Source organism: Balaenoptera musculus, chromosome 8 (assembly GCF_009873245.2).
Source record: "Balaenoptera musculus isolate JJ_BM4_2016_0621 chromosome 8, mBalMus1.pri.v3, whole genome shotgun sequence".
Taxonomy (NCBI): domain Eukaryota; kingdom Metazoa; phylum Chordata; class Mammalia; order Artiodactyla; family Balaenopteridae; genus Balaenoptera; species Balaenoptera musculus.
In genome coordinates, this window is record NC_045792.1 from 95,960,291 (window position 1) to 95,984,632 (window position 24,342).

At 51.6% G+C, this 24,342-nt stretch overlaps 1 protein-coding gene across 2 annotated transcripts in view; it reads right to left on the bottom strand.

Annotated features, from left to right (window-relative positions):
* Positions 1-23,663, bottom strand: part of LRP4 (LDL receptor related protein 4) — a 53,260-nt gene extending 29,597 nt beyond the window's left edge. The window contains exons 1-16 of one of the 2 annotated variants that reach the window (XM_036861184.1): positions 23,427-23,663; positions 10,684-10,830; positions 9,412-9,528; positions 8,852-8,990; positions 8,390-8,506; positions 7,926-8,054; positions 7,570-7,689; positions 7,042-7,167; positions 6,304-6,429; positions 5,980-6,114; positions 5,505-5,630; positions 4,955-5,185; positions 3,932-4,088; positions 2,074-2,291; positions 1,737-1,913; positions 870-992 (exon numbers count right to left, since the gene is read on the bottom strand). In XM_036861184.1, coding sequence (XP_036717079.1) covers positions 870-992; positions 1,737-1,913; positions 2,074-2,291; positions 3,932-4,088; positions 4,955-5,185; positions 5,505-5,630; positions 5,980-6,114; positions 6,304-6,429; positions 7,042-7,167; positions 7,570-7,689; positions 7,926-8,054; positions 8,390-8,506; positions 8,852-8,990; positions 9,412-9,528; positions 10,684-10,728 — 2,086 coding nt within the window. In that variant the 5' untranslated portion in view covers positions 10,729-10,830; positions 23,427-23,663. The remainder of the gene's footprint in view (positions 1-869; positions 993-1,736; positions 1,914-2,073; positions 2,292-3,931; positions 4,089-4,954; positions 5,186-5,504; positions 5,631-5,979; positions 6,115-6,303; positions 6,430-7,041; positions 7,168-7,569; positions 7,690-7,925; positions 8,055-8,389; positions 8,507-8,851; positions 8,991-9,411; positions 9,529-10,683; positions 10,831-23,426) is intronic. The other variant, XM_036861183.1, reaches the window with a different exon arrangement.
* Between the last annotated feature and the right edge of the window lie 679 nt (positions 23,664-24,342).

A 24,342-nucleotide genomic window follows, 5' to 3' on the forward strand; every position in this document is an offset into this window, starting at 1 on the left:
TTGCATCTCATTAAGACAACCATGGAAAAAGCTGGGCACAAAAGAAGGCAAGGAAATGAGGTTCTCAATCAAAGTGTGTTGAATGACCACTGCCCCTGCTCCTCTGAATAGTTTTCCTAATTTCACTCTCTGGAAAAGACCTAGATCCCAAGAGAAATTTGATTTTAACCAGAGATGAGAGGATCAGTGGGCATACAGCAGTAAATGAGAAGAGCTGTGATGTGTGAGGAATTACCCCAGCCCCTTGCTGGTTGTGCTATACATCTGGATCACTCCTCTCTGGACTATTCTTAGGAAAAAGCACCTGCACCACTGAGCTAGACAAGGTCACCCTCTCAAGGCAATACACCTTCAGGAGCTCAGAGGAAGCCAGAGTAGCAGTTCAGGGAGCCCCCTGGGAATCCCATTGTCTTTCGCTCACTAGGCTCTTATTTATCCAGGGCTTATGTATACAGAGCACCATCAGAAGTCCTAATCTTACTCTATGGTTTAGGGGCAGAGAGAAAGTCTGTAACAGGGTGAGGCTAAAGGTAAAGAGCTAGGAAACCATTCCCCTGCTTTGTAGAAGGGCCTGGAACCCTCTTGCTGCCTACAGACAAAGCATCCTGGGTGAAATGATACACAAGCCTGGCTGCAGGAGTTCATACTTGACTGGGTGGTGTTGCTGAGCCTTCAGGGACTACTGCTGGGCCCTCAGCCCTCAGCTTTGACATTGGAGCCCTTAGCCTCTTACATTCTTCCTCTCCAGGGGCTACCTGAGGAGCCCGGCTCCTCCCCACAACTGGCAATCCCTGAACTCCTATCCCTTGTTCCTTCCACCCACCCTCACAAGGCATGTCCATTGAGGCAGGTGCCCTAGACCCACTTACTCTGGGCACAGGCGTGGCTGCTGATCTTGCGGAAGCCAGTGGGGCAGGCACAGGTGTAGTTCTGTCCACTGGGCAGACACAGGTGGGTGCAGCCTCCGTTGTTGTCCCCACAGCGGTTTTTCCCTGCTCAAAAAGCCCAGAGCAAGAAGGTCAGGTAAGACCAAAGGTTGGGAGAAACGGTCCCAAGGCTAGTGAGTAGTGGTTTAGCAAGGGTGTGAGTTCCCTCAAGGGAGGAGCTATGCCTTATTATTTTTTATATCTGCCCCACCTGTGAGCAGAGTGAATACCTGACACACAGGAAATGTCTGCATGAATTAGATGGGGACAGTGAAATTGAAAGTCTTTCATGGGCTTCCCTGGTGGCGCAGTGGTTAAGAATCCGCCTGCCAGTGCAGGGGATACGGGTTCGAGCCCTGGTCTGGGAAGATCCCACATGCCGCGGAGCAGCTAAGCCCGTGCGCCACAACTACTGAGCCCGTGTGCCACAACTACTGAGCCCACGTGCCACAACTACTGAAGCCCGCGTTCCTAGAGCCAGTGCTCCGCAACAAGAGAAGCCGCCGCAATGAGAAGCCCACGCACCGCAATGAAGAGTGGCCCCCGCTCGCCGCAACTAGAGAAAGCCTGCGCGGCAATGAAGACCCAACGCAGCCAAAAATAAATAAATAAAATAAATAAATTTATTTAAAAAAAAAAAAGAATGTCTTTCATGAGTCTCAACATTGTACTACCCTAAATGTCCAGCAGAGGGAGGGATTCGCCCACATCAGTGCTAATCTCAAATTTCCCCGCGGGAAACAACGGCAACTGTGACAGGTGCAAGGTTCTCAGAAGCACTGGAGGCCCACCAGGTGGGCGGTTTTTTACCTGCAGGCTGGCGCTGGGGGTGCAAGGTGTGGATGTCCATGGGGAAGTGCAGTTTGTTGCGAATGATCTCCTGGTTCTTGCCGGTAAATTTGTTAGCACTATTGATGCTCTTGGTGTGCCAGTCTGTCCAGTACAGGCTATCTTCAAACACGGTGATGGCAAAGGGATGCGGGAGGCCTGGGGGAAAGTCCAGGAGGACCTCAGTCTAGACATGGCCTGCCTGGTCCCTGGGCCCAGGCCCAGCAACTGTACAAATCTCACCCTCTGCCAAGGCTCCTGGGGGCTGGGACGGGGGAAGTAGGATGAGAGATAAAGGAGAGTGAAGGGAGGGCCTCACCCTGGCTAATGACAGCCTTGCGGTGACTCCCGTCCAGATCGGCCCTCTCGATGACATGGTGCTTAGCATCCACCCAGTACATACGACGCCCGGCATAATCAATGGTGAGGCCGTTGGGCCAGAAGAGATGGGTATCGGCGATGATGCGGCGTCCAGAGCCATCCATGCTGGAGGCCTCGATGCGGGGGGTGTTGCCCCAGTCTGTCCAGTAAATGGTACTGGGAATAGAAAAAAGGACATGGAGAGGAAGGCAGTAGAGGGTGGGTAAGTACCCAGGATAGTAATTAGGCAGGGGGCTTTCGTTGATTTAACCCAGGTGATTCCAACTGGTAGGAGATACATTCTGTTTGGTCTGCAGAGCATTTTTTCAATATTTGAATTTAAATGTCTCTAGACAGGGCATGTATTCATTTAACAAAAAAATTTTTGGAGTACCTGCTACAAGCAGGGCATATCTATCTCAGGTATTGGGAGTGCAGCAGTGAACAAAACAGATAAAGATCCTGACCTTGTGGAACTGACAATATACTAGTGTGATACGACTTAGGACAAGCACTTTCTTCTTTGTCACAATGTCTACCACCGCCTTTTGTAATTTCACACACATGCACGCGTGCGCACACAGACACACGCTGTGTTTCTAAAACAGCTGACCTACAACTGTAGGATCTTAGAGGACACCCCCCTTGACTGACTGCACTTCAATTTTTTTTTAAAATATTTATTCATTTGGCTGTGTGGGGTCTTCGTTGCGGCACACGGGAGCCTTCGTTGTGGTGCTTGTTTGGGCACATAGGGCTTCTCCCTAGTTGTGGTGTGCAGGTTTTCTCTTCTCTAGTGGTGGCGCACAGGCTCCAGGGCACATGGGCTCCAGAGCGCGTGGACTCTGTAGTTTGTGGCACGTGGGGTCTCTAGTTGAGGCACACAAGCTCAGTAGCTGTGGCGCGCAGGCTTGGCTGCCCCGCAGCACGTGGGATCTCAGTTCCCTGACCAGGGATCGAACGTGCGTCCCCTGCATTGGAAGGCGGATTCTTTGCCACTGGACTACGAGGGAAGTCCCTGCATTTAATTTTCAAAAGCCAGAGGCTAAGAACTTCCACTTCAGGAGACCTTTCTTCTAATAATAAAATTATTAATTTTTATTTTATTTTATTTTTAAAGTAATGTCAGCTTCTTGCCATTCAACTTTGCCAGGTTTTTTTTTTAATTTATTTTATTCTGATTTATTTATTTTTATTTATTTTTTGGTTGTGCCGGGTCTTAGTTGCGGCTCCCCAGCTCCTTTAGTTGCAGCACATGCACTTTTTTTTTAGTTGCAGCCAGTGGGCTCCTTAGTTGTGGCAGGCAAACTCTTAGTTGCGGCATGCATGTGGGATCTAGTTCCCTGACCAGGGATGGAACCCGTGTCCCCTGCATTGAGAGGCGGATTCTTAACCACTGCGACACCAGGGAAGTCCCTATTAATTTTTATTAATTAGCTCAACCCTATGAACTAATAACAAAAATACTAAACATCTACCACTTATGTAATGTGTGTTATGCCATTTAAAATGCATCATCTCATTTAAGCTCTAATCTTCACACAGCTGTGAGGTAGGTATATTTTTTTGATCACCAGTTTAGAAGTGAGTAAAATGGAGGCATAGAGAGATTCATTAGCCCAAGGCCATACAGCCAATTACTGAAGAGCTGTAAATCCAGGTGTGTCTGAGTGCACAGCCAAGGCTATTAACATCACACTGTGAGGATGCCCGCCCCCCACCCCACCCCCTACCAATAAAGTCTGGCCCAGGTGGCGGGGGAACTGTCCCTGGAGGTCGCATGAGGAACCTGGGAGCTTGAGCCACAGCTCACTCACCCCTCCATGGGGTGCAAGGCAATGGCCCTGGGCTTCTCAAGGTTCTGCCACAGCAGCACCTTCCGGTGGGCCCCATCCAGGTTAGCCACCTCAATCCTTGATGTCCCCGAGTCGGTCCAGTAGAGTTTGTCATGGACCCAATCCACAGCCAGGCCCCCTGGTGGAAAGAGGCCATGGAAAATAGTCAGGGGTTCAGCCCAGGATCCTCTGTGCCATAGAAACAAGGGCAGCTCTTACACGAAGCCGTTTCTTGGGCCAGATACTCTTCTAACCATGTTACACACACTAACTCATTTAATCATCACAACAACTGTGTGAGCTAGGTACTATAATCCCCATGAAGGTGAAGATATTGAGGCACAGAGAAGTCAAGTAACTGTCCAAAGTCATGCATTTCCTCCTCGCAGCCAATCACATTCCACTTCACGAATCCTGGCTCCCTGACCCACACCCAGGGTCCCCGACTGCACTGGCCCAGGGGTTTACAAATTGTGGCTCAGGGGTTCGCAGAGGAACATCAGAAGTTCCATAAGCATTTGAGTCAAATATGCTCAATACCAAATTCTAACCCACTTCCCTTGCTTGTAGAATGGCCTGAGATTGCAAAGTGAGCTACTGTTTTTCTAATCTGCAAACATTTGGATAGATTTATCTGGGTTGATCGGAATATTCCTAATACTAAGCAATCAAAACAGAAGTCAGAATTAAATTGGATGCAAGGCTGATAGAGAATTTTAACAGTCATCCACAAATCTCTGATTTCAGATGGTTACATTCATCAAAATGGTCTCATTACTCACGCTGATTGAGCTCATGTTTGCTTTACAACCAGCAAATGTTATAAACCTGAACCTATAAAATGAATGTAGACTAATGAATGTTTTCCATATTAGAGTTCCATCCAAGATTTCACTGCGAGAAGATGTTCCGCTGCCTAAGGTTTGTAGCCACTCGCCTGTTCCTTCCTCGATGGCTCTGCATGTGGTGTGGCCCTGCCCCTCCCCACAGGGCCTCGTTCCCTACCTGGGCTCTCGAGCCCTGTAGACACAACCTCTTCCACATTGCTGCCATTGAGGTTGGCGCGGAGGATCCGGTCCAGGGTGACATCGGACCAGAAGACAAGCTCACGCCGGTGGTGGAAGTCGAGGGCGATGGCGTTCTCCAGGTTGTTGAGCAGCAGTGTGTACTCAGAGCGGTGCGGCAGCACCTGCCGGATGTCGATGCGGTTGGCGAACAGTAGCACCGGCTCCGGCCCTGGGACGTGGCATAGAAATGGGGCCCCCGCCGGGCTCCAGAGCTGCCCCTGGCAACCACCAGCGTGCACCCCCAGCTCCAGGGGGCCCCTAGCCCGCTAGGGCACGTCCCAAGCTGTTAGCACCAGCGCTAGAAGGGTGGGAGCCTGCAAAGTACACATCCCACCCCAGCGGGGTTTTGCTTGGGGCTCAGGATGCAATTCATAGCTCCATTTTACTGTGATGGAAACAGCTAACTCTCGGCAAATCTCCAAGCACCGGAGCACCTGGCTGCCAGGCTCAGTCCTCTGCCCACCCAGCCAAACGCCAACACCCCTTACCCAGAGCCTTGCAGCTGCGCCGGTCAGGCCGGAGTTCGTAGCCTGCTTCGCACCAGCACTGGAAAGCCCCCTCGCTGTTGGTGCAGCCTTGGCTACAGTACCCCTCCTCGGCACATTCATTCACATCTGTGAGGATGGAACGTGGTCAGGAGATCTCTGTTCTGCCATCCTCCCACCCCAACTGCCCAGCTGACGAGCTGCTTCCCTGCCCACATACCCATCTACTTTCCAGGCCTAGTGGGAAGACTATATAACAAGTGGTCAAGGGCTTCGAGTTCACTCCGAGCTGGGCTGGAATCCCAACTCTGCTAACTCACCTCTCTGAGCTTCCGTTCCCCCATCTTTGAAATGGGAGGGATAACAATCCCTACCTCCCAGGGCTATTGTGATCATGATATGAGGTTACGCCCATCAAATGCCTGACCCATCAGAAACACAGCTGCCTGGCCCCCCTCCCACCCAGGCCCCAGCTCACCCTGGCACGTGTGTCCGTCCTCGATGAGCCGGTAGCCTGTGTGGCAGGTACACTGCACTGCCCCCCGCACCGTCTGGCACTTCTGGGTGCAGCCACCGTTGTTAACATTGCAGTTCTCCTCACCCGTCCGGGGCCCTGTGCCAGCCAAGCCAGAGATGGGAGTTGAGCCCAGAATCCTCCCCCACACAGCCAACTTGGCATTCCACCTGGACCACGAAGAACAGCTCCTGAGGCTGCAAGAGTCACTGGGGAGGCTTCTCTTTGAAGCGTATGGGCGGGGCTCAGCCACAAACCACGGGTGGGCGCGCCCGGGGGGACACTCACGGCAGCTCTGCTGTGGGCTTTCGTCGCTGCTGTCCCCACAGTCATTGACCCCATTGCACAGCTTCCTCTGCCCGATGCAGCGCCCATTCCAACACAGGAACTGGTCCGAGGCACAGTGGGGGCTTCCTGGAGAGGGAAGGAGGAAAATGGGGAGGGAGGGAGACCCAGGTCACATCAGGGCAGGGCTTGGGTCAACAAAAGGATGGGAGCCTGTCATTTTCTAGGGTGAGCTGGAGACAGATGAGACTCAAGGTGGGAGGGTCGGGGTCCAAGGCAGGAAACAGCTCAGACAGGGCTGGCTGAACGTCTGCATGTGTTTTCTCCCCAGGACACCGCAGTGGGATGGTGAGGGGTGTGGGACAGAATGAGAGAGCACATCCATGTGTCCGGCACCGGTGTGGCTAGGGGAGGGGGCATGGGGGCTGTCAGCCAGAGAGCAGTCCTTGCTTACGAGGCCAGAGCACCAGGCAGCGGCCATGTGTGAGTTAGAATGTGAGAGGCCATTGAAACTCCCAGCCCTGATACTGTGTTCCAGGCCATGAGGCTGCAGGTCAACAGATGCACCTGGATTTGACACTGGTAACAGAGAAGAGCAGGAAAAATCCAGGCCATGGGCAAGATCTGACTAAAGCATCACCTTGGCCCAACTGGAAAGGCAGCAGTAACACCCGCTTCCCACCCCTATCCTCCAACCCACCTATGGGTTAACGGGCCTGGGGTACCCCTGGGAGACTCTACCTGTGTTCTCACAGTTCTCTTCATCGCTGTTGTCCGCACAGTCGTCCTCCCCATCACAACGCCAGGACAGACGGACACAGCGGCCTGACCGACAGCGGAACTGTTCCGCCGTACATATTGAGGTGGCTGGGCAAAGCAAAGGTCTAATGAAAGCCTGGCCCCACTTCAGCCCGAAGCACCACCCTGCCACCCCAAAATGCACTTTATGCCAGCACCCACGCCACTCTTCTTGACACCAGTGTCACAGCTGGTCTATACGGCATCTCTGTGGGAATTGGAAAAAGGTGCCTTTTCCTCAAGACACTTTACTGCCATCTGCTGGAAAACTGCCATGATGACTATATAAATCTATAGAATTATGGAAGATATGTCTACTGTGGGACTGGCATCCTTTGCACCTAGCACCTCTGGGCCATGCCCAACCTACACGACTGCACATGGTGGTCCTGTCCTAACTGTCTTCAAGCTTCACCGGTGGTGGCCTCTCTCTACTTCCAGCCCGGACCGTTGGCACCGCCCCCCACTCACTGCAGTTGCGCTCATCAGACTGGTCATCACAGTCCGCGTCGCCATCACAGCGCCAGCCTGCGTTTATGCACAGGCCACTGTCACACATGAACTCCCCAGAGCGGCAGGGCTGGTGGGAGGCTGCGGAAACACGATAGGCTTCTGTCTCTAGCTAGTCCCTGCACCCAGTGTCCCATGGCAGACCAGAAAGCCCCAGCCCCAGCCCCCAGGCTCTTCCATCTTTGCTCAGTAGGGACCAGGGAATCCAAAAGCTTGTCCCCTGAGCTCCTGACCCAGGCGGCACCTGTGCCTTGCTACCCCAGGAGTTCCTCCCAGCCTGGCCTCCCTTCCCCCACCCAGCTGGCCAGAGCACTCACAGCAGTCAGACTCGTCCGACCAGTCTCCGCAGTCATCATCGCCATCGCAGTGGTAGATATCGAGGATGCAGCGGCCGTAGGCACACTGGAACTCCTCCAGGTTGCAGGGGGGCACTGGTACTGCCGAGGCTGGAAGGAGGGCAGGGGCGGGGAGGGGAATACACTCAGTCCTGGACAGAGGAGAGGGGCCCTGACTCCTCAAAGGAGCAAGATGCTCAGATAAAGAAACCAGCTTTCATTTGGGATGGCCCTTATAGACTCCCATATTCTGGTGGACCAAAGGGAGACCTCCCTTCCCACCTGGGGAACCTGTTCCCTCCCTGGCTCAACCTAGGAGGAGCCGCTTCTTAAGAACCCACCCTCCTTGCCCACTGTTCATGCACTCCTCAGCCTGGCCCTCAGCCCATGGGATGGAGCTCTCTGCCCCATCCCAGCCCAAGAGCCTGAGTTCTGGGGCCACTCACGACAGCTCTCCTCGTCAGAGCCATCTTTGCAGTCGGTGTCACCATCGCAGTACCAGTGCTCAGCGATACAGCTTCCATCACTGCAGCGGAATTCCTTGTCGGAGCACTTGCGCATGTCTGGGGGGACGCAATGGGACAGCAATCCTGCAGGAGCCCCACCGGCAACCCTCCTGCAATCCTCCCTGACTCCCATCCTCACTGCCCCTGGGAGTCTGACCCAGGCCCTGCAAGACACCACAGATTCGGGGCAGACTCCCGAGGGGAAAGCCGCAGCCCTGGAGAGATTGGGCCTCAGGCTCCTATTCTGTGGTTCCTGGGGCGTCTGGCTGCTCTGCCCCTCCTGCTCTCCTCCAGGCACCTGGGCGGTTCAAGGTTCGGGCAGTGCCAGTGCCTGCTGCTCTTTCCCCCCACGGCCATGCCATCCACCAGCCACCCCGCCTGCCTCCCCGGAGCACCGCTCACCACACTGCTCATCGCTGTTGTCACCACAGTCATTGTCACCGTCGCAGTGCCACAGGCTCCGGATGCAGTAGCCGTTCTGGCAGGGGAACTCGTCTTCCTCACACTCCCGCGGGGCTGTGGGCACAGAGCGGTCAGGCCGCTACAGGCAGTGGGGTCAGCGCCTGGGAGCCCAGCAGAAAGCCTTGCAGAGCAGAGCAGCCAAAGCAGCTCTGATGCTTCCCAAGGGAGCCTAGGAGGTGGCTGTCTCCGGGGGCTTATCTGACCAAGAGAAGAGGTGGGAGGACAAGAGCCAGAGACCACGGGCTGGGGCATCATTTTCTTTTTCTTTCTTTCTTTTTTTTTTTTAAGTCTTATTGAATTTGTTACAATACTGCTTCTGTTTTATGTTTCGGTTTTTTGGCCGCGAGGCATGTGGGATCTTAGCTCTCCCACCAGGGATTGAACCTGTACCCCCTGCATTGGAAGGCCAAGTATCTACCTCTGGACTGCCAGGGAAGTCCCTGGGGTATCATTCTCTGATTGAAAATTGATGGAACCTGCCCAGCCCCGCCAGCACTCACGACAGTCCTGCTCGTCCGAGTCGTCCTCACAGTCGTTGTCTCCGTCGCACACCCAGGAGCGGCGGATGCACTTGCCATTGTCACAGTGGAAGTCAAGAGGGGAGCAGGTGGGGAGCACTGAGTCCCGGCAAAAGAAGGGAAACGAGTGTCAGTCTGGTGCACTTACTCAGGCAGGCTCAACCTGGCCAGAAATCCTTTCCTGACTCCCTGTCTGAATTACAGTCCTTCCTCACAGACTCCTACGCCTGCCCCCAGCGGATGGAGAACCAAGCAGAAACAGCAGGTAAGAAGCCAGAGTTTTCTCAGGGAGTGGTGGTCAGGGATTCAGAAGGCAGAAGAGCCCAAGGAGCTCAAAACCACTAGGAAAGCAGTTAAGGAAAACATGAAAAGACAAACAAAAGTATTTTTCCCCATTTCCTCTTATTAAATGATGATTGACACAGCTGGGCTCAATTTCAAGTTCGAGAACTCATCACTTATCACACAAGCCAGTTACCCTCTCTGAGCTACAGGTTCTTTGACTGTACAATGGGGATAATTATAATTGACTCAGCAAGGTCTTTTGAGACCTCAAAAGTGCTACATGAAAGTGAGCCATTTACCATCATCACAATTAGCTAAACTGGTTAGGGTTAATAAGGTCCAGGTTGTAGCTTCACTCTTATGAGACTAATTAGCCTCCCTCAGATATAGGTGCTGCAGGGTGGAGACTGCACCCCTGAATCCAGACAAGTAACTGGCTCAGGAGTAATATTACTACATATCCAAGACAGGATACCCTAGCCTGTTGTGCATGTTACTACACTAGGGGAAAGGGGAGATTTAATGAGAATATGTGATTTCTTACAAAGTTTATGTTATTTGAAAAGGTGTGATTACACAGAATACCAACATAAGAAACACAGAAATACTCGGCATCCACGTATAGTATGCACATTTTAAAATGCACAGATATGCAATACAGATATACATATTCACATAAATACAGAGAGATCTATTTAATTAAAGAGACCACCTGTAACTTCAAATGTTTTCTCCTGTACTTGTTTCAAAGTTTGTTTTACTGGCCACACGTGCATGGAAATATGGGCAATACGGGAGGGCTGAAGCCATATATACTGTGAAGAAACCACCCATCTGTTAATATCTGTCACCCTCGAGAGAGTCCAACTCTGAGTCTGACACAGCTGATGCACAGAACACACCATCACACCTGTCCTTGCTCCCTCACACCTTCTACCACTTCCCATCGTCCCGTGGGGAGGTTCTTACTACATCCGTCCTCATCGCTGTGGTCTCCGCAGTCGTTGTCTCCATCACATTGCCACTGGGCGGGGATGCAGGTACACTCGCCAAGGGCACTCACCGCACACGTGAAGTGGCTCCGACCACAAGCACACTCGGGGCTGCTGGCTAGGCCTGGGCAGAGGGAAGAGGAACCAGTGAGGGCTCAGCTCCCACCCAACCAAAGCCCATTCTAGGGGGGCAAGGTAGAGGAGCCAAGTCTAGGAGCACCGTCACCCAGGAGGCCACAGTGATGCTGCAGGGAGGTGTGGACCATGGAATCGTGCCTTCCTCCTCCTCCAAGGCACAAATGGTCAAGAAGATACCCTCTGACTTTGGGCTCACAAACAGTCCAGTATCCCCTCTATGACAGGGTTTTTTTGCACACCCCCCACCAAAGGCCCAGGGACAAATGATGCCACCTAGAGGGCTGGTGGTCTTGAGGAAGGGGAGCCGGGGACAACATGGGCGATGTAGAAAGGTTTCCATATCCTTCCCTCCAAAACTAGGTGGAGTTATGGATGCTTTTGCCTCTACCCAGGACCAGGACATTGGTCAGGGAGAACAAGAAATAAGAGGGGAATTAAAATGCTAGAGCCCCTTTAGGGATAAGAAATCACACGAGGGAGCAGGGAGAAGCAGGCCCTGCTGTGAGTCCCCGAGTCAGAACTCGCTTTAAGGAGGGTGACCAGGAGAAGCAGGACCGGGAACCCAGGCTGCCTCAGGGCAGGGCGACTGGAACCAGTCAGGGCCTTCCGGTCTGTGGGACCGGCCACAGCCTGGAGGAAGGATGGCAGAAGCAGCCCCTCCCGCAGCCTCCGCAGCACGCTGCTGGGCTTCCCTATTGAGCATCCAGCTATCTGCCTGGCCAAGTCCCATGACCGGCTGCTGTGCCCCCTCCCCAGCGTGCCCAGCAGGATGCCCTGGGATGGCGTGTGAATGGCTCGGTGCCCCCGCTCCAGCCTCAGCTGGAACAAAGGGTTCTGCCAGGGTCACTCTCCCCCCTCCCAGCATTCATCTAACCCGCTGGGCTGCTGCAGCTGGGAAAGAAGGGGGTCACCTCTCCCTTGCTCATCTCCTCCCCTTGCTTTCTTCTCCCTTTCCTCCCCTCAGCTGGGCCCTGCCCTCAGCCTGGGCTGGAACGGGGAAGGAGTCAGCTCCCGTATTGCCATCCCGCTTCCTTTCCTATTTACAGGGCCCAGCTTCTCTCTCGGCTCATCTCCTTGACTACATCCTCACCTTGCATTATATTACACGGGCCAGCTTAGGGTTTAGGGCCCAGAATGAAAGGGTGGACTGTTATTCCCACCAAAAGCAAAGGGGGAGCCCTAGACCCCTCCGTCTCCACTTCACCCCAAGGATAAGTGTAAGCATAAAGCAGGGGCCGGTCCCTAACCTGCAAATGGATGGGAGGGACGGCCAACCTTTGGGATCTGTGAACCCCTGAAACTACAGGCAAAGTGTGCATTTCTGGAGTGAAGGACCACAGCTTTCACCCAATCTTCAACTGAGGCCTTGCCCTCCCCTTCCACATGCAAAGGGAATCAGCTGCCCTAGAAAAGATGCAGGATTTCCTGCAGAAGCCACGGGAATCCATCTGAAAGGAGCAGCATCTCCATACCTCATAGGAAGGCCCTACTCCAAGCCCAGCACTCCTGTCTCTCCAGATCTCTCTGCAAGTACAGGACAGAGGATTCTTCCCAGGGAAGCACTGAAGACCCAGCCCCATCCTCTTGGGCCTGTTCTGAGAGCACTGAGAAGGGATGAGGGCTTTTTTCACTCAGACCCTGGGCACCAGAGCCTGAGGAACTTTTGTAAGTTTGACCAGCTCATCACAGCTAAAGGCGCTGCTTTAGGGAACTCTGGCTGGGATGAAAGAGCAATGACTAAGTATTCCAGAGGACTCCATGCCATGGGGCTCACCACCAACACGCTGACCTCTTTCACCGGGAAGAATGGTGAAGAGGAAGAATAAGGCTAAGAATAATGCTAAAAATCATCCCAATGAGGGATGATTTTTCTCCTTCATTGAAGACTGGCCTCAGTTGAAGATTGGGGGGCATTTGGCAATGCATGATGACATTTTTGGCTGTGACTGGTGGTACTGGCAGCATCTAGAGGATAAAGGCCACAGATGCTGCTAAATACCCTACAATGTACGGGACAGGCGCCCACAACAAAGAAGTTATCCAGCCTAAAATGTCAATGGAGGCTGAGAAATGCTGCTAGCCACGCACAGCAGGGAGCGGGGCCGCACCAAGGAGGAGATCAGGGTAAGGGGGTGACAAGAATGGAGAGGAAGAGGGGGCACTGGGGGGAGAGGATGAGGAAGCACTGGACCTGGAGCAGACAGAGCTGGGTCCCACTGACCAGCTGTGCCACCCTGTACGAATCCCGTAGCCCCTTAGCCTGTTTCCTTGTGTGTAAAAAAAGCCACAAGGGCTGGACATGAAGATAAATGTGAAAGAGGCTAACCTCCTGCCTGGGAACACCAAGGATGCTCCACAAATGCATGCTGGGGGTGTGCGGGCATGAGGATTTGGGGGCTAGCTTTTTCTGAAAGGCCTTGATTTTAAGAACCTGAGTACCAGGAGCAGGAGGTCAAGGACAGCAGCATTTTAGGCTGCATGCAAGTCAAAAGGAATCCAGAAGGTAAAAGAGGAGCCTTCAGGGTTTTTTTTAGCCTCCCCCTGCCCCACTTTTGGCTGAGTGATAGCAGAAGTCCTGAGTTTCCCCTGCAGACTTCAGGAACAAAGCATTCCATCCAGTGGGCATCAAGTTAGTTGCTGAAGAGTCACGACTTCCTGCATGTCAGAGCAACATCTGAAGGTCAGGCAGCCGGCGACAGGCAAACTCTTGGCTTGGGTGTTCATACAGTAAACAGACACATTATACTCCAAACCCCAGCCTTTCTGGACAACTGCTGCCCCTCTGGGACCCTGGGAGGTGGAATTCTGCCTTTTCACTCAAGTCCTGGCTGTGATCATAAAGGACAGCTTTTAACCCTTTTTAACTAAAAGAATGGTGAGTGAAGAAAGGATACAAATGACTGCGGGTGGCAAAACGCGGTCTTCATTTTAAGAAGTGTTCGGTTAGAACACTCAGCTGTGCTTCTGGCCTTGAAAGCTATTTGCCAGCTGCACTGCAAGCTACAGTGGCCTCAAAGGGCATGGAACCTTCAACCTAATGCAATTCAACATGGAAAAGACCTCCTCCCAAAGTGTTCACTATCCCTGATCATCAAGTTATCCAGCTTTTAGGATACATGGTAATGTGCTCAGAGGGCCTTCCTGGGAGGTTAACCAAAATCTCAGCCATCTGACCACCTTCTCACTGCTTTCTTCAGAAGGAAAGCAGGGAAACGCCCATCTGCTTACACTACCAGACACAGTGTAATATGTGAGAGAACACAGATTCTTGAGTCAGAGAGGCTGGAGTTCAAGTCCTGGTTCTACACTAACTCTCCAACTTTGAGCAAGTTAGTTAATGCCTCTGAGTCTCAGTTTCCTCATCCATAAAATGGGAATAACAACAGTTCTACTGCAAAGGGTTTTGTAAAGATTAAATTAAATAATCCATGTAGACTGCTTAGCGCAGGGCTGGCACACAGCAAAAGCTTCATAAAAATACAGCCATCATTTACTGAGTACTTACCATGTGCCCTCCAAATACTTTTCTAAGTGCTTTTCTTATGCCACATCATTGAATGCTCTCAACAACCCTGGGAAGTGGCACTGTTATTATTATCACCACCTTACAGTTGAGGACACTGAGACACAGGGAGGGGAAGTCTGTTGACAGGTCACACAGATACTAAGGGTTGGAGTCAGCATTCACACACAGGCAGGTCAATTCCAGATCCTCTGCTCTTAATCTCTTCATGAATACTGCCTCTTAATAAGTGGTATTGCTATTATGAGAATTTCCAATACCCTGAGATCAAAACAGGGGATTTATAATACTGGGATTTTTGGGTCCTTCTTTCTGCATTCTGGATTGGCAAATGTGCAGTGAGTTTATGGATCTCAAGCAGTGACCTCTCCTTCTGGCTACTGCTGAGGCTAAGGACCAATTTCCCTTGCCCTAAGGTAAAGTAGTGACGCAAGGAGAGTATGGAACCCTAGTCCTTTGAAAGAGTGCCTCGGTTGTGTTGGTCCAGAAAACGGCAGGGCTTTAGACAACAAATGATTATGTTTTGCAGTTTTTCTTGACACTTTGCAAGCTACTTCTGCATACACACTTGCATTCTCATTTAATCATTACAGTACTACCCATTTAATTGGTAAGATCACCTACTTTGGCCAAGGTCATGGGGTGAGTAGGAGAGCCAGGATGGCAGCCCCATTCGGACCCTTAGACCAATATTCTTCTCTTAATATGATCTCAGAATCTGGACTTTCCATAAAGCTTCCCACTGATGCACACTCAAGTTAGAGAGGCACTGCTGGGAATTCCCTGGCTGTCCTGTGGTTAGGACTCTGTGCTCTCACTGCCGAGGGCCCGGATTCGATCCCTGGTCAGGGAACCAAAATCCCGCAAGCCACGAGGCACAGGCAAAAAAAAAAAAAAAAAAAAAAAAAAGAGAGGCACTGCTCCCGACTACCCCATAGAAAGCTCAGCTCAAGGTGGACCACACCTGTCACTTGGAGGCCCAAGGTGTACAGTGACTATACACAGCTACAGAGCAGCTTTTTCAAGTTGAACCAGAAATGAGAAGGCTTAAGGGGTGTTCTGTGAGTGTTGGGATATGACAGCTACCCCAACGTGGAAGGGATTACAATGGGGAAGGGAGGAATCATCACTCATATAAGTGAAGGATGTTTTTTTTCACAACATACCAAAGCTCTCTTCTCTTCTCCTAACAACTGGCAGCAACGGTGAAGATATAAACCTTATTTAATGAGGATAAGTTATTTGGAATGACTCTGAACTACATCCAGGCCAATCAAGGGACCAATCCACTGATTTCAGCTCCTTGGGCAGCTTACTCAGTAAGCGTCTCTCACTGAAAGGGAAGCCCATGCAGCGAGACAAGACTGACATAACTGAAAGGGGTGGCAGCCAAAAGCCACATGGAAATGGATCTAGTCTCACCCAAGAGATACCTGCAGTCTGGAGAGACTCGGGTAGCTATACAGCCACTGTTTGAGAGGACAGAGCTTGCACAGAAAACATTGGCACCAATACCAAACAAGGTAAATGGCTGGCAGTAGAAGGAGGCCAGGACATGAACCCTTTCTTGATGCTGCCCCACCTGGACCCACAAAGCCTCAGCTGAATTGAAAGCCCCTGCTGTGTGCCCCAGAGGCCCTTGGTATCTCCTCTTACGGTAGCATTTAGCCCACTGTGGGACCATTGTTCACTTACTAGACCAGAAGCCTCTCGATGGTTGGAACTGTATGATATAGAGCTTTGTATTTGTATTCAGTGCACAGTTCAATGATTGGTATGTAGTGATGATCAATACAAGTTTGTAAAATGAATGAATGACACATTCCATTAGAATCTTATAACAGTTGGGAGTCATAGGAAAAGAGAAGCCCAGAATATGAAAAATGAAAGTGGTTATTTCCTACCTACCCTATAATCAAGAAAACAGGAATCTTCTTTTTAAGGTGGCTTCCTAGTTCTATCCAGCTTAAGTTCACTCCTTTCTCCAACAGGAGTTCCTTTCACTGGCTGTATTATCAAGCTGCGATACTGACATGCCGTGACTCTCCTTATTTCTGTCCCTAGATCCCTAGAGGCCAGTCTTACCTGGTTTGAACATCTATCTGATAAAGTCTTCTCCTAGTGGGCCCTCTCAAAAGTGATATCATAAGACACATGATTATTGGTCCCAACAAGGTCAGCCTTCTCTTGCCAGTTTTAAACACAGAAAAGAAGTCCTTAATGGTCAGCTTCCAAAGTTATGAGGCAGAAGAGCATAATGTTAAGAACATGGAAACAAAACTAAGCTAATTCCTGGCCATCGGACCACGTATAATCTCTTTATACCTTAGTTTTTCATCTGGAAAATTGGGATAATAAGAGCCCCTACCTCCCATGGATGTTATGAGAATTGAATTACTTAGTTCATAAAAAGCCCTTAGCATAATGCCTGGCATATACTAAGCTCTTGATAAATGGTAGCACCTACTATTGCTATTATAGAATTTGACTCACCCAGACTGTCTTATCCATCCACCCCATGATTAAGCCTTAATATTTCAGGGCTTGAGATGTCTAAAAATCCAACTGTGCGCCAAGCTGCAGTGCTGTTCCCATGGGTTAAGTTGGTGGCATGAGTGACCACAGGAAGAGGTGGGAGAGAGTCTTGTGGCAAGAGTCCTGCTTTACTGCCCTTCTCTGGGGGAGCTTGAAGTACATGGTATCCTTTACTCTTACCTAATTTATCATCAACCAATTCCTAGGAGGCAAATATAGAAAAGAGCATTTGGAACCTAAATTACAGAGCAATTTAGAAATGGATTAGTTTCCTTTTTTGTGAATCGGGGGTAATAACAGTACCTATTTCATAAGGTTGCTGGGAGGTTTAAATGAAATAATACATATAAAGTAGCTATTATACATAATACATAAGCAGCTATTATTTTTGTTGTTGTTGTTGTCATTAACTCCATCATCTTCATCTGTGTCCTCTCTCTCAACCCAGTAATGTAGCTACGTCGCCATACAGGCTTCTTACCCTGCTTAGAAGCTTAGTCAACAGTTTCACAAATCCAACAGGGATTGAATGTGGCTGTGCTCTCTGAGGGGCTGCTCAAAGTACTGCTTTCCTCTCCCCTTACATCTCAAAACCCAAGGTCCACAGAGTAACATGTGGCTTCAGGGAGCAACAAACCATATCTCCCCTTCTGGGAGCTTTTTTAAGCCTCACTCCATCAAAAAGCACCTGAAAGGTAATTCTTTATGCATTGGGATTCCCTGAGAAGATGAAGACTGAAAACACAGAGGAGAGGGCAATCTAAGGTAAAATACAGACAGTCCCGACCAAGACCTTCTGGTATAGCTTAGATACAAAAGATTCTATTCTAAGAGGTAGTATGGATTAGAGAGTTAACAGCTTAGGCTCTGGGTTCAAATCCTAGGTCAGTTACTCACTAGCTGTGTGACAGCAAATGGCCTAAGCCTTAGTTTCCCATCTGTAAGACAGGAATCTAACAGAATCTACCTTATAAGGATACGGTGAGGAGTAAATGTGATAAAACACGCTAACACTTTGAGTGCCAGCAATACAGCAAAAGATTCACAAATGTTAAATGCCCCAGAAATACATTTGTAATTTTTAGACCACATGTTCCCAGCTTGTTGGGCAAAAATGGTCACCAGAGATCACTCCCAGAGGAGCAGAAATTCTCATTTGGGGGAAGTATATTTTAAAGTCATTCACTTTTACTGCTTCTCTGAACCTGTGGTTGAAATTGCTCGTTTAAACTGCCAGTGAGTGTGGCAGGGGAGTGGAAAAAGGAGGGAACTCCCCTTTCTTATTTGCTAGGCTTATGGATATTAGAACCTGGCATCTGTATTTGGTTTCCAGAAGGCTGTAGTCCCCAACAGAGAAACTATCTCTTGTCCTCATCTATGCCACGGTGACAGTCGGGTTCCCAAGGCTGGGGCCAACGAAGGGAACATTTGGAGCATTTCCCCCCCACCCCTGCCCTGCAGGCCAGGCAGGAAGTGGAGCTGCTGCGCAAGGAGAGATCACTGGAGGTGCTTCCAACCTCAAAGCTTCTTTATTTCACGTGCTGATCAGGTGTTTCTCCCAATACCCTAATCTGTACCTGCCTGGCCCTACACCCAGATGGGACAGGGGGAGGGACCCTCTCCTCCAAAAAGGTGCTGCCTGGAGCCAGGAGCTTCCCGGCCCCAGAAAACCTCCGGTGATAAATTATGCAGCAGCACCTTTGTGCTGCCTCTCAGCCAGATGGGAGGTTTGCTCCCAGTCTTTTGTTTCCGGCTTTGCTCGCAACTCCGATCCTCCCTGGCTCAGCACAGAGGTGAGGGGGGAGCTCCTGTAGGCCATGTCCGGGCTTGCAGCGAGTCCCGAGTCCTGGGCAAGGCTTTTCCCAGCTGGGGCTCAGGCAGCGCCCTTCCCCTTCTCACTCTCACCTGAATGGGCAGGGGAGCAGAGCATTAGGGAAGGTTGCAGGCAATCCACTCAGCTGTGAGCAAGGATGGGAATGCCTACGTGCCGTGAAAGAATAAAGTTTGCTCAGAAGGGCGTAAGAGGTGCCCAAGGGCACCAAGGATGTTTGCTTCTTGCTAAATCAAAAATGCAGAACAGAAAATGGAGTCAAACGACAGCCAGGAAAGCTAGAGAATCAGCTCTTTTGAACGGCTGCTCTTGGTTATGGTCAACTTTCCGCAGCCCCCAAAACCATCACATCTCTGGCACCAACTTAAATGGAAGAAACAAAGAGACAACAGGGGTCAAACTTGGGGGTGGAGGAGCTGAGGGCTGGGCGGGGTGGGGGGGGAGGGAGGAGCGAGTCGTGGGCTTGAGACCTGAATCAATTATCCTTGCACGCTGACAGGATTCCTGATTGAAGACAGTAGTCATGAAGGAAGGCAGCTCCACAACGCCCGGCCCCCAAATTGGGGCAATTACTATCTTATGAGCTCTGGGGCCTGACTCCTTTCCCAGGCCAGTGGGAGGGAGAGCTTGGAATTCTAAACTGTTCCAGCTACAAGAGACCTCAGCCAGCACCTCTCACCCCGGGTCACAGCACCCTTAGGGTGAGATGCCTGGCTGCATCCCTGACCACAGGGCTTTTAACAGGGAAGCTCTCAGAGGAAAGCGCCATATCCCAGGCCCTCTCCCAGGAGAACTAAGGCAGAGTGGGCCCCCTAGACTCATGGTATCGCTTAATAGATCTCTTTTTTGAAGTGTGGACAAGAGGGAAATATGCTTAGGTTTCATTAGGTTTTCAAGGGGGAAAAGAAAGGGCAAGATCTTTAAAAAAAAAAGAAAGCAAAAAACCAGCTGAAATGAATGAAGGGCTGAGCCTCCATTTTAGCACATGACACTGTAGTATAACTACGGTTGTCTGGTTCCCGTAGTCCAAAGGCGAGAACCGTCTCTAATCCACTTCTGCAAGCATGCTAACAAACAACTAACATTTATCCAGACCTATGGTAACAGAGTAGTTGTCAGATTCTGTGTTGAATGGTTTGAACATACTATTATTTCATTTAATTTTTACAAGACCCTCACATAATTTATTACTACTCCACCCCCGCCCCCCACTTACAGATATGAACCCCGAAGTTCAGGGTGATAAAGTGTTTTGTACAGGGTCACAAAGATGTGGCGAAGCCAAGATGCAAACCCAGGCCTGCCTCTGCTTCTTGATCAAAGAGCTATGTATGCAGTGATTAGATTAGCACTTGACAAATGTGTGTCTGGGGAATGAATGAACAAATGAATGGGTGCAGAGCCCAGTTTAGGGAATGCTCCTGAGTGTGCTGGGGAGAAGGAACTGACCCTGTCAGCTCGAAGCTGGAAGGAGAGATGCAAGTACAGGCATTCATCAGAGCTATTTATAGGGCCAAAGCCTGGCTCTGCCAGCCAACCAGTTGGCATGAAGTCTTTCCTGGGATATTGAATCTCACCAGGCTGAGAAGGAGAAAAGGTCTTCCAATGCTGAAGTTGAGATGGTAATCCAGACACAGTCTGGGGCCAGATGCCCCATGTCCAGGCAACTGTGACAAAACTCATGGCTAAACTGCGTCAAGGAATGTAGAGACTGTGGCTGGAACAGGCTAACAGACCTAGTCGGCCATGGGCATGGAACTGTCTTGAAATTATGAGATGTGTCCAATCACAAAAAAAGACAAGACAACTTTTTAAAGTAGTCTCCAAAATTCTGTTCCTATTTTGGAAGCCCCTAGGATCAATCTTCTCTTCAAAGGAGAAGCGACATAGCCAGTCTCTCCCATGTTCCTTCTTCTTAGGGAACAAGATTAGCAGTCAATCCGTAGAAAGAATGAGAAGGACCTGTAAAATATCCTGTCCTCTGTGATTTCCTGTGTTCTCTGCTGGACCAGAAAATGGACATGCCCAACGTGCTCTGTATACATGGCCATACTCAGTTCCCTTGCACCTGTCATTCTTAATACCATGCGCCAGTCCCAAAGATGTTATCTGATATGCAACAGGGGACAGAAGAGGAAATCCAAAGTCAGTGACAAGCCAAGCATCATTCACAAGTCCAGTAAGATTAGGGACAAGGTCAACCAAGCTCCATGACAACACCAGATGGAAAAGAAACCAGTCTCAGCTCCACTCATCTGCACTCATCCTCAGAAATAACCCTCTATCTACCAAAGCTTACCTGGAAGAGATCTCCAAGACAAACATGGTTTCCACTCTTCAAATGGTGGTGGATTGTCTGAGGCCTCACGTCAACCTCAATAGGAAGATACCCAGGGCTATTACCAGCAATCAAGTTCCCTTCCAAAATCTTTAAGGTTGGAGTATTATATAGGCTCAGGCCAAACCCACAGGCTCTAGGAAAAGCCCCAAGTACTAGCAGCATCCAAATAAGCACCTTATATCTAATTGTCTTGAATTCATTCCTAGCAGAGGTCAGATCTGCCTAACTGATCTACTATGACACACTGTCTTCTCCCTGAGCCCCTGGAACATAGTGCGGGATCTTTGGGGTGATATTTTTGGTTGAGCGACTGCTCTGTCTCACTGGTTGATGAACCATGAATCTGTCCCCTCCAAGCCTCTGAGGATGGCTCAGTATCAGGCCAGGCGAAGTTTAGATCTTGGTGCCACGGAGTGTCCTTATTCACATGCACAGAAAGCCTCCCATGCTTAGAAGTTTCCATTAAATATTTTGTCCTTAAAAAGAACCCAAATAGTTACCCAGAACCCTCCCATCCTTCTTCTATGAAGCATAAAATATACACAATTTTCTACCCCCCGTTCTCAATGCAGATGTAGTGTAGGCAATTTTGACAGCTCTGGAGCGATAAAGATCCTCTTGGCCAGTCTCAGCCCGGAACCTTCCAGCTCCCCTTTCCCTAGGGCAGAAGGCGACAATCTCCTCTCTGGCTTTGTTGGTATCCGTTTTAGCCCCCCCCTTTTTTTTTTCAGTGCCCTGCCATTTCCCTTGATCTTTTTCAAAACTTCCTCCAGGGGGCCGAGAGGAAAGTTCCATCCTCTTCCCTTGCAGCCCGAAGGGGAAAAGCCCCCAAAAAGCATAGCTGTCCCTTTAAGGGGCCCATGCGGTGGGAAGAGCAGCTACATTCCTACCCCAGTAGGGCCGCTGTCCCGACACGCCAGAGAGGCTGCAAATAACCTTCTAGGAGAGAGCTCGGGAGGGGGAGAGCACAGTGCAAAGAGGAACGTGGGTCGGCCGGGCTACTACTCCGAGAGGAAGAGTTAAGAGCTCGGTCGGGTTAGAGTGGGCATGGAAAAAGTCATTTAAAACCCACGGGTAGTTTAAATAACAGACAAGAGAACTCTGTTTTGGATTTGGGAGGTAAACACCTTTAAAACAAGTGCTCAGGCATCTCCACGCCCTGCCAGGCAAGTTCCGAAATCTGCACTATTTCCACACGAGCTCCCTTTACGTTACAGAATTGGCGCAAGGCCGTGGTCTACAGACCCCATTATTCTGAACCCCACCGCCTCATCCCGGCAGCGGGGAGAATGGGAAGATTCGGATCTCCCCCGGCTGAACAGCGGTGGGTGAATAGGGTTGGGATTCAAAGATCAAAGTTCTTTGATCTTTGGGCACAAACTAGAGGCAGCTGCTAAATCACGGGGTGCACCCACGGTCCTAGCCGGTTGCGGAGAAACAGATTCCACTGGAGCCCTAATCACACACACCAGTTGCGTACCGGCACCAAACAAGTTATTAATAAGGAGCAGATGAAGCAGCAGTCCTGCTGCCATCCCTCCAGCTTCCCCGAGGGCCACCGCGCGGGCCGGGAGGCTGCCTTCTGAGGTTCGGCGATACCCGCCCAGCTATCCCGGCCAGGGCGGATCTGCGGGAGCCTTCCAGCAGTTTCTTCCCTATGTCCCTCCTCTGCCCCTTTTCCAACCCTGCTTCCCCCTCCCCCCCTCCGGGAAGGATCCAGGGCAGGAAGCTGATTGGTCACAACCAGGAGAGGGAACCCAAAACACCACTAAGTGAAGATGCTGCGAGCAGGCAGTGCCCAAGGACCCTCGGCGGGAGCATGGTTCGGAGTCCGAGGAACTGTTCCTCGAGTGGAGGAATCCCCAGAGCTCAAGTATTCAGATTCCTCTGGAGCCTCTCCGCAATCCGCCCGAGACCCCCAGTCCCTGGAAGGAGGACTATTTACAATTTATGGTTTAGCGACCATCCTTTCCCGCCTCCCTTTCTTCGCCCACATTCATTCGCACCAAGGACACAGAGACCCTGTCTAAACCTGAAAAGGGAAGCACCCCAGCTCTTCAAAGAGCAGCGAGGAAAGGCGGGCGAGCGCCTCGGATCTTCCCCCCAGCCTGGCCCAGACCCGAGCCCGGGGAGCTCCTCCACCGCTGCCCCGTCTCGGACTGGAGGAGTTGGGGGAGCTCCCGGTCCCCTCCCTGGAACACAATCTCCGGGCTGCTGCTTGGAGTGAGGGCGAGGGGTCCCAGGCCCCAGCCTGCGCCGTCCCGCCCTCGGGAGGTGAGTCCTGCAGCGGCCGGACCCAGGGAAAAACTTTCCCGCTGGGCCGGTCGGCGTGGGCGCGGCGGCGCCGCTTACCGTGTGCGCAGAGCAGGGCGCCAAGCAGCAGCGCGCCCCACGGCCGCCTCATGGTGCCGCCGCCGCCGCCGCCGGCGCTCCCTGCCGGCCGGGGGTCCCGCCGGCTCCTGCGGGACGGCGCGGCGGAGGGTGTCGACGGAGGGTCCCCTAGGGGAAGCGTCCCGGTCCACGGTGGCGAGCGCACCCCGCAAGTCGACCTCCGGCCGCTGCCGCCTCCACTGCTGCCGAAGCCGAAGCCGCCCCACCAGTGGATCGGGAGGGGGTGTCCCGGGCCGGGCCGCCCCGCCCCGCCCCCAGCGCCGCAGCCCCCGCCACGGCCACCACGCCTGGTCCCGCCCCCAGCGCCGGCCCGGCCCCTTTCCGCCCTCGGCCCCCGCCCCCCGGTCCCCGGACCCCACCCGCCGGCGCCTGCAGCGCTGGCCCAGCTCCTCTTCAAGCCGCCCCCACGTTCCTAGCCCTCAAGAGAGCCCCCCCCCTCACTGTCGCCAGTACTACTGCTTTAAAGTCCTTAACTTAAAAAAGGTTTTATCCTAGCGGCAACTCTCGGATCCCCCTCACTCTAGTTCTGTGCCAGAGAGGTGCACCCAGGCTGACCCAAGTCGCCTGGACGTGACCCCGGCCCCCCTACCGGCCCCAAGTCCAGACTTTATTGATGTCTCAGAATACACAAGGCTTGCTAATGCATAATCCTCTCGGTCTTTATGGACATCAAACAAGGGACATCAGGGGGCCTGGAGTGCTGTGTCTTAACTAGCGTTCTCACTGTCAAAATTCCTTTCCTGAGATTTTCTCCACCCCTCCCCCCCACCCCCGCCTAGGCAGCGTTGTTCTAGAGCTAAATAATTCTACGACCTCCCCTTTTCGTTTATTCATTTCCTGAGGTGGTTGTCTGGGCCCTGTCGCCCCAGCTCAGACG